The sequence below is a fragment of the Myotis brandtii genome, unplaced genomic scaffold (genome assembly GCF_000412655.1).
Source record: "Myotis brandtii unplaced genomic scaffold, ASM41265v1 scaffold61, whole genome shotgun sequence".
NCBI classification, from domain to species: domain Eukaryota; kingdom Metazoa; phylum Chordata; class Mammalia; order Chiroptera; family Vespertilionidae; genus Myotis; species Myotis brandtii.
Genome location: NW_005370318.1, coordinates 933000 through 941488, shown reverse-complemented (window position 1 = coordinate 941488; position 8489 = coordinate 933000). Strand labels below are relative to the sequence as shown.

Here is an 8489-nt window from a genome sequence, read left to right as displayed (position 1 = left end):
CCCTCCCTTCCTTCCTTCCTTCCTTCCTTCCTTCCTTCCTTCCTTCCTTCCTTCCTTCCTTTTCTCCCTCTACAGTTTAATAGCTTCGAGCAGCTGTGCATCAACTTCACCAATGAGAAGCTGCAGCAGTTCTTTAACCAGCACATGTTTGTGCTGGAGCAGGAGGAGTACAAGCGGGAGGGCATCGACTGGGTCTTCATCGACTTCGGCCTGGACCTGCAGCCCTGCATCGACCTCATCGAGAAGGTGGAGCCTGGCGCAAGCTCACTGCAGCGGGGAGGGTGTGGGTGCAGTGAGTGAGCATGTGTAAGTGCGCGTGTGAGTGTGTGCCTGTGCGTTGAAGTGAGCTTGTGCCTGTGTATGGCTCTGACTCTGTCTCTGTACATGCCATGAATGGTAATGCATGCATGTGTGTGACAGGTGCGCTGGAGACTGTAAAAGCATGTTGGTGAACATGTGTGAGCAATGTGAGTGTGCATCCCAGCACTGTTGACAATAGCCCCTCATGGGTGGACACAGTTTTGAAATTCACAAGGTCCTATTGCAGCCACAGTTTCACTGGACCCTCAGAACTGCCCTGGGAGAGGAGTAGGATGTGTTTGCTTATTTGTTTATTTGAGTGAAACATTATATAAATGTCCCCATTGTGCAAAGAATGGGAGAAAGAAAAATCAGAAAATTAGAAAAGTGAAAAGTGAAGGGGAAATGATGTTCCCCCAATCCCCACACAACCAGAATCTTGGCCCTCTGGTTAGTTTCCTCCAAGTCCCGTGTCCTGGGCATCGGTTTTCGCTCAGACAGACTCAGGTCTCCTCTTTTTCTCTAAAATGGGTTTTGAACATTGAACGAAGAAGGCACAGTAGTTCACGCAGCAGATGGTTTTCAGACAATGCATTTCTGGAATCTCCTGTTGGACATTCATTTAGGTGGTTGACATTCATTTTTGTTTGTTTTTCACTGTTAAAGCAGCACAAAGTATGCATGTCCCCATTTTGCAGGTTAGGAAACAGGCTTAGGGAGGCTTAAGGGCCCACAGCCAGTAAGTTTGAACCCAGGAAGCCAAAATTTGAACTCGGCTGCTTTTTTTTTTACTGTCCCTGTGAGTGTGTGTGAGATCATGGAGCTGGGGGCTGATGGGTACAAAGATGCCAGTTTGAGTTTGCACAGTTCTCATAAGCAAAGAGGACAACTCAGAGCTGCGAATTGTGCAGAAGAGGGATGGAGACCAAAATGTTCTTTCTGTCTTAGAAGACAGGGCTCCTGGGTGCAGGTCTGGTCTCTGCCCTCTGAGCAGGTGGCTGAGGTGGGGCATCTGGAAAGGCTTCCAGAAGGAGGGGCTCCGGGAGGATGGGCTGGCGCAGTGGAGGTCCTTCAATCCTGTTCCCCGTCCCCAGCCGCTCGGTATCCTGTCCATCCTGGAGGAGGAGTGCATGTTCCCCAAGGCCTCCGACGCCAGCTTCCGGGCCAAGCTCTACGATAACCACGCAGGGAAGTCGCCCAATTTCCAGCAGCCCAGGCCTGACAAAAAGCGCAAATACCAGGCCCACTTTGAGGTGGTCCACTATGCGGGTGTGGTAGGTGCCTCTGGGAACCCCAGCTCTTGACCACTCCTCCCTCTGGGTTTCTCCGCCTTGGCTCAGCGCCTGTCTGATCTCTGCCAGGTGCCTTACAGCATCGTGGGCTGGCTGGAGAAAAACAAGGATCCCCTGAATGAGACAGTGGTCCCCATCTTCCAAAAGTCGCAGAACAAGCTCTTGGCCACCCTCTACGAGAACTATGCAGGCTCCTGCTCCGGTGCGTGCCGTGCCGAGGGACTAGATTGCCATTCTGTGGGGACTCAGAGTGATGTCCCTGGAGTGACTGGTCCCCATGTCTCTCCTAGCTGAGCCCCCGAAGTCTGGTGTGAAAGAGAAGCGTAAAAAGGCAGCATCATTCCAGACGGTGTCCCAGCTTCACAAGGTGAGGCCCAGCCTGGGCCTATGCAGGCCTCACCCCTTGGCCTCCAGCCCGTTCTCGCTCCCTGATCTGTCCCCTGCACCCTGGGCGGGCGGCCGTTAAGACTTGCAGTGATGTTTAACTCCTCTCCACGTGAACATCACAGCAAGTCTGTGCTGCTTCCCGTCCCCGCGCGGCCTGGGCAGGGTTTGGGGTGGGGGAGGGGGGGGTGAAGTGGGGGCCTGAGGAGGACTTGGGTGGGGAGTGAAGACAGTGGTGATAGGGACCCAGTCAAGCAGAAGAGGGCAGAGGGTCACAGGAAAGGGTGACAGATGTGTGGAGGCATGTGGAGGGGCCTGCCCCCCAGCCCTTAGCGGGCTGATCCACTGCGGTTTCCAATTCTGCCTCCCTGCCCTGTGTGCCTTCTCCCCTCTCCCCACCTCCAGGAGAACCTCAACAAGCTGATGACTAACCTGCGGGCCACACAGCCTCATTTTGTCCGCTGCATTGTCCCCAATGAGAACAAGACCCCAGGTAGTCACCCTGGGGCCAGGTGGGTGGTAGTGGGGGAACATTGAAGGGAGGGGTCCGGGTGGATCTCTCCCTTCCGCAGAGCCCCCCATGTGGACTGTTGGTCTTTCTTCGAGGCACGAGACCTCTGACCTTTTCCTTTAACTCCCACCCGTCCAGGGGTCATGGATGCCTTCTTGGTGCTACACCAGCTGCGCTGTAATGGGGTCCTGGAGGGCATCCGGATTTGCCGCCAAGGATTCCCCAACAGGCTGCTCTACGCCGACTTCCGGCAACGGTGGGTGTCTTCCTGCCCCAGCCCTGGCTCCTCCCCAGCTCCCCCTACACAGCCACCTTCCCCCTTGTCCTCCACCCTGGTGGAGGCAACAGCCTGAGGGGATGAGAAGGGCACACATTTTAGAGTCAAACAGACAATTCCTGTCACTGGGCAGGAGTCCAGTGGGAGATGGTGGTGGCTGAGGCCTTGGATACAGAATAAGAAAGAAAAGACAAGGGTGGTGACTCCCAGATGTTTGGCCTGAGCAGCTGGGAAGCTGGTGGTAGGTTTACTGAGATACCAAACAGGGTTTTTATTTTGGGGAGTTGGGGAGACAGTGGATTGATCCCTCCTTTGAACACATAAATTTGAAATGTCTCCAGCAGATGTTCTAGAGGAGAAGTCCTGGGTGAGACTGGATTTTAGTCTGGAGATGGCAGCAGGCAGGGCTAGATGCAGATTTGGGAACTGAATGAGGGTTTGTGTGGACCAGACTTTGCATCATGCTGGCCCCGCAGGAGCACCCAGTCAGTAGCTCCTCCCCTCTCTTCCTCCGTTTGGTTTTGTCAGGCCACTAGCAGCCTAAGTTCCCTCCCTTTCCAGAAGTAACTGGCCATCCACGCTGACGTATGTATGTACAAATACTGTACGTGGGCACAGACGAGTCTGTGGGTTTGTTTTTTCATGTAACCATATGTCTTTTTAAAAAAATATATTTTTATTAATTTCAGAGAGGAAGGGATAGGGAGAGAGAAACATCAGTGATGAGAATCATTGATGGCTGCCTCCTGCACACCCCAATGGGGAGCGAGCCTGCAGCCCAGGCATGTGCCTGACCCTTGACCGGGAATTGAACCATGACCTCCTGCTTCATAGGTTGACGCTCAACTAACCATATGTCTTGGAGATTGTTCCTTATCAATAGGAATAAGTCTGTATCATCATCCTTTTTTTTTTTTTTTAAATTATGACTTTATTTTTTAGAGCAGTTTTAGGTTCACAGCAAAATTAAGAGGAAGGTACAGGAATCTCCCATGTTCTCCCTATCCCCGCACACGCACAGCCTCCCTCGTTTTAAACATCGCCTGCCGGGTAGGACAGTGTTACCACTGCTGAACCTGCACGGACTCATGACCACCTGAGGCCGCAGTTGGCACTCGGTGCCGTACGTGCTGTGGCTGAGGATGAATGTGTAGCGACGCAGCATCACGCTGGAAACATCCCATCGTCTGTGCCTGCTGTCCCGTCAGTCCCCTAGTGCAGGCTTTTGTGTTTCTCAGGTTTTGCCTTCACAGTGTGGCCACAGCCAACCTGACCTGCACTGCCCTGTGCACACATGCGAATGTGTCCACTTATTGGCTAGAATTCTCTCCCAAATGTTCCTTCAGGTTGAGATGTGCTACACCATATCGCCTTCTTAAACAATTATAGAAGTGCTGCATGCCTTTTGTAAGCACTGCAGCCCCTGAAAGAACTTCTCTACTGGATGCATTTAGACGGAACCGAGATTTTTCAGCAGAACACACCTACCTCCTAGTCTCGCACTGCACCCCCGCCCCCCCAGCTTGTTCAGTATGTGTCCCACCGGAACTCCGCTCCAGCCTGGAGAGGTCCAGGAATATTCCCTCCCTTCTCCCCACCAGCCTCCTCAGTCCTTGGCTCCCTGCCCAGCCTCTCCTCACTAGTTCTCCCTGCTGTCCCAGGTACCGCATCCTGAACCCCAGTGCCATCCCTGATGACACCTTCATGGACAGCAGGAAGGCCACAGAGAAGCTGCTGGGCTCCCTGGACATCGACCACACCCAGTACCAGTTTGGCCACACCAAGGTCAGGGCACAGAGGAGTTAGGGCTGACTCAGGTGTGGGTGGTCACACTGGACAGGAGACATGCTGGTGGGTGGAGGTTACACCTGTGGCCCCACCCCCCCAGGTGTTTTTCAAGGCTGGGCTTCTGGGCATCCTGGAGGAGCTGCGTGACCAGCGTCTGGCCAAGGTCTTGACGTTGCTGCAGGCACGGGGCCGGGGCCGCCTCATGCGCCTTGAGTACCAGCGCCTGCTTGGAGGCAGGTGGGTGTGGACGGAGATGGAGGACGGGGTTTTGGTGGGACGACTGTCCGCTCAGGGAACCACCAGGCTCTTTGGGACCTGAATGAGGGTTTGTGTGGACCAGACTTTGCATCATGCCTGGCCCCTCGTGAGCACCCAGTCATACTCTCTTGTGGGTCAGGTTACCCCTATGGGAGCAAGGGTGTCTCTGAGGGGTAAGGTTCTGTTTTGTGCCCCTCAACTCCCAGCTTCCATTTTGTCACCTCAAAAGTTGGGGTAAGAACACCTGTTTCTCCACTCCGGGCCATCCCAGAGCGTGGCCCAGAGTGGTTATGGCTGAAATGCCAGGCAGGAGAATTTATGTGCATTATCTTGTTTAAAGGATGGGATGGTCCTAAGACGTGCATGTTTGATGATCTCCATTCAGAGCCATCCTGTCACAGCTGGCCAGTGGGAGGGGGCGGAGGGGAAGGCAGGAGGTGGAGATGTGAGCCCAGGTGGTAGAGCCAGGTGGCTTTACCACTCCTGGTGTCTTTAGAACATTTGCAAGGGCCACCAGGACATTCAAGGCTTGTGAGCCCCCTCCCTGTAGCACCTGCATGCCCTTGGCCTCTCCTTCAATCTCACCTACAAAGCAGAGGCATTAGGATCTAATTGAGAGGCCATTTGGGAAGATTAAATGAGATCACACACTGAAGAGCCTGCCCCAGGGGAGGTGCTCAGGGAACATCAGGGCTGTCACTGTGAGCCTGCTGGTCATCTGTTACTGCCCCTCCCCAGGGATGCCCTGTTCACCATCCAGTGGAACATCCGTGCCTTCAATGCCGTCAAGAATTGGTCATGGATGAAGCTCTTTTTCAAGATGAAGCCGCTGCTGCGCTCGGCACAGGCTGAGGAGGAGCTGACGGCCCTGCGGGCAGAGCTACGGGGGCTGCGAGGGGCGCTGGCCACTGCAGAGGCCAAGCGACAGGAGCTGGAGGAGACGCACGTCAGCATCACCCAGGAAAAGAATGACCTGGCCCTGCAGCTGCAGGCAGTGAGTGGGGGCGGGGGCAGGGGAAGGGTTCCCCTCAGTGACCTGATGCCACAATGAACCCGACTGCTCCAAGGAAACACCCCAACCAGATCCCCGGCCAGGGCAGACCTGGTGTGGTCCGAGTGCCCCAGCTTACCTGGATCTACCTGCTACTCCAGACAGGCCACAAGATGAGGCTGTGGGCTCATGTCCCTGCTCACCTCCTACATTCCCAGCCTGCCCAGCCACGGGCTGTCTGTCCACGTGTCCTGTGCTCCCACCTCCGTGCCACCTTGGCTTCCCACTGCAGCTGAACCCATTTCCCAGCTCTTCCCTCCTTGCCATCCCTGAAACAGACAGACCCATGCTCCCTTCTCTGGTAAAGGGCCCACGGGAACCCAGGTCGCAGGTAACAGTAATAACCAGATGGCAGGGATCGAGGGTCCAGATCTCCCCAAGCCCACAGAGCCCTTCTGTCCTTCAAGTCCTTCGTGTCCCCTGCGTGCCAGGCTAGCGCTAGAGACACACAGGTGGGAAGACAGATGGGCCTGTGGTCACAAAACTCACCTGCAGGTGCAGGATAACGTTAGGCAGCCGGCACAGTGAGGAAGAGTGAGGTGGGAGAGAAGACCAGAGCCCCTCCAGTGTGCAGGGCTCGCAGGTCTGCTCCCACCCACCTCCACAGAAGCCTCGTTTGGGCCTCACTCTGGGTTGTCCCTGGCCTAACATCCCCCTCTTGCAGGTGTCACGTCTGCCCCTGCCCATCCCTCCACCTAAGCCCTCATCCCACTGAGCCCCTCAGGGCCAAGAGCAGGCCATAGGCATTCCGTGGCCCCCAGAACCCAGCTGAGTCAAACCTTTGCACAAATTAGCTTTCTTCTCTAGGACCCAGCCTGGTGCCCCTCTGCTTGTTTACCTGGCCCTGCCTCCACTCTGCCCCATTCCCGTTCCCTCTAGGAGCAGGACAACTTGGCGGATGCCGAGGAGCGCTGCCACTTGCTAATCAAGTCCAAGGTGCAGCTTGAGGGGAAGGTGAAGGAGCTGAGTGAGCGGCTAGAGGACGAGGAGGAGGTGAATGCCGACTTGGCCGCCCGCCGGCGCAAACTGGAGGATGAATGCACGGAGCTCAAGAAGGACATCGATGACTTGGAGCTGACTCTGGCCAAAGCCGAGAAGGAGAAGCAAGCCACTGAGAACAAGGTGGGGCCAGCAGCTGCAGGTCCCACTCCTGGCTCTGCCAGGCCCCTGCTATGGAGCCCTGGGCAGGTCACTTCTCTGTAGGCCTGAATTTCTTGCTGTCACATGGGGTTAATAGCAGCACTTGCCCCATTAGGGTGGGCAAGGATTCACTGTGTAACTAGTCTGCTGGCACTCACCACAGGGCCCAGCATGGGTAGGTGTTCAGCAAATGCCAGCAATTGTCACCCATCCTGGACTGCAAGCTCCCTGAGGGCAGGAACCCCAGCTCCCAGCTCTGCACCCCCAGGTGCCTTCGCATACCGCCGGTCATTGAACCTTTTCAACAGCTCCATGGCGCTCATTCAGGGAGGATGAGGCTCAGAGTGGAGTGATTTGCTCGCTCACTGGAAGGGGTGGCTACTCAAACCGGGGTGTGGGAGGGACATCCCCTTCGTGACCCTGGCCCTGGCACAGGTGAAGAACCTGACGGAGGAGATGGCGGCACTGGACGAGTCGGTGGCTCGGCTGACCAAGGACAAGAAGGCATTGCAGGAGGCCCACCAGCAGGTCCTGGGTGACCTGCAGGCTGAGGAGGACCGTGTGAGCGCACTGGCCAAGGCCAAGCTGCGGCTGGAGCAGCAGGTGGAAGACGTGAGTCGGGCACAGCCGAGGGCTGTGTGGTGGTACCGGGAGAGCTGGGAGGGTGCCTGGCTGGGCCTGGTGCTGAGCATGTCTGCGCCCCCCACCCCACAGCTGGAGTGCTCCCTGGAGCAGGAGAGGAAGCTGCGCATGGACACAGAGCGGGCCAAGCGCAAGCTCGAGGGTGACCTGAAGCTGACACAGGAGTCAGTGACAGATGCTGCCCAGGATAAGCAGCAGCTGGAGGAGAAGCTCAAAAAGTAGGCCTGGGGTGGGCAGCAGACCAGGCCCCGGCTGGCAGGGGCCTTTGAGCCTACACCCGCTTCTCACTGCTGGACTCTAGCCGGTTCCACATGACAGCAGAGGTTGAACATGGAGGGCTGAGATGGGGGTTACTAGGTGCTGGGGGCAGTGTCCTGTCCTCCCTGGACCAAGGGCGCTGACCAGGCTCTGTGGCCAGGGCTTGAGAGGGAAGGCAGGGTTGAGGTCACCTAGGGCTGCTCTGGGTGCAGGGTGTGTGCTGGGGGTGGTGGGCCCAGGCAGGTTGGTGGAAATTAGGACCAGGGCAGGCTCATGCTCTGCTGTGGCCTCCAGGAAGGACTCCGAGTTGAGTCAGCTGAACCTGAGGGTGGAGGACGAGCAGCTCCTTGGAGCGCAGCTGCAGAAGAAGATCAAGGAGCTGCAGGTGTGTGGGGGATGGGTGGATGGGGACCAGTGTGATAGGCTTACAGAGGCGACAGCTGCCTCCCGCTGTCCCCAGGCTCGGGCAGAGGAGCTGGAAGAGGAGCTGGAGGCAGAGCGGGCGGCCCGGGCCCGTGTGGAGAAGCAGCGGGCGGAGGCAGCCCGGGAGTTGGAGGAGCTGAGTGAGCGGCTGGAGGAGGCCGGTGG

General features: G+C 56.7%; 1 protein-coding gene across 1 annotated transcript in view; it reads left to right on the top strand.

Moving 5' to 3' along the window:
* MYH7B (myosin, heavy chain 7B, cardiac muscle, beta) overlaps positions 1-8489 on the top strand; it is a 40834-nt gene that overhangs the window by 26972 nt on the left and 5373 nt on the right. The window contains exons 16-29 of the mRNA XM_014550640.1: positions 76-246; positions 1395-1574; positions 1662-1794; positions 1883-1959; positions 2382-2469; positions 2626-2743; positions 4426-4549; positions 4653-4789; positions 5549-5804; positions 6741-6983; positions 7437-7613; positions 7716-7861; positions 8196-8286; positions 8362-8485. Of these exons, the coding sequence (XP_014406126.1) occupies positions 76-246; positions 1395-1574; positions 1662-1794; positions 1883-1959; positions 2382-2469; positions 2626-2743; positions 4426-4549; positions 4653-4789; positions 5549-5804; positions 6741-6983; positions 7437-7613; positions 7716-7861; positions 8196-8286; positions 8362-8485 (2065 nt within the window). The remainder of the gene's footprint in view (positions 1-75; positions 247-1394; positions 1575-1661; positions 1795-1882; positions 1960-2381; positions 2470-2625; positions 2744-4425; positions 4550-4652; positions 4790-5548; positions 5805-6740; positions 6984-7436; positions 7614-7715; positions 7862-8195; positions 8287-8361; positions 8486-8489) is intronic.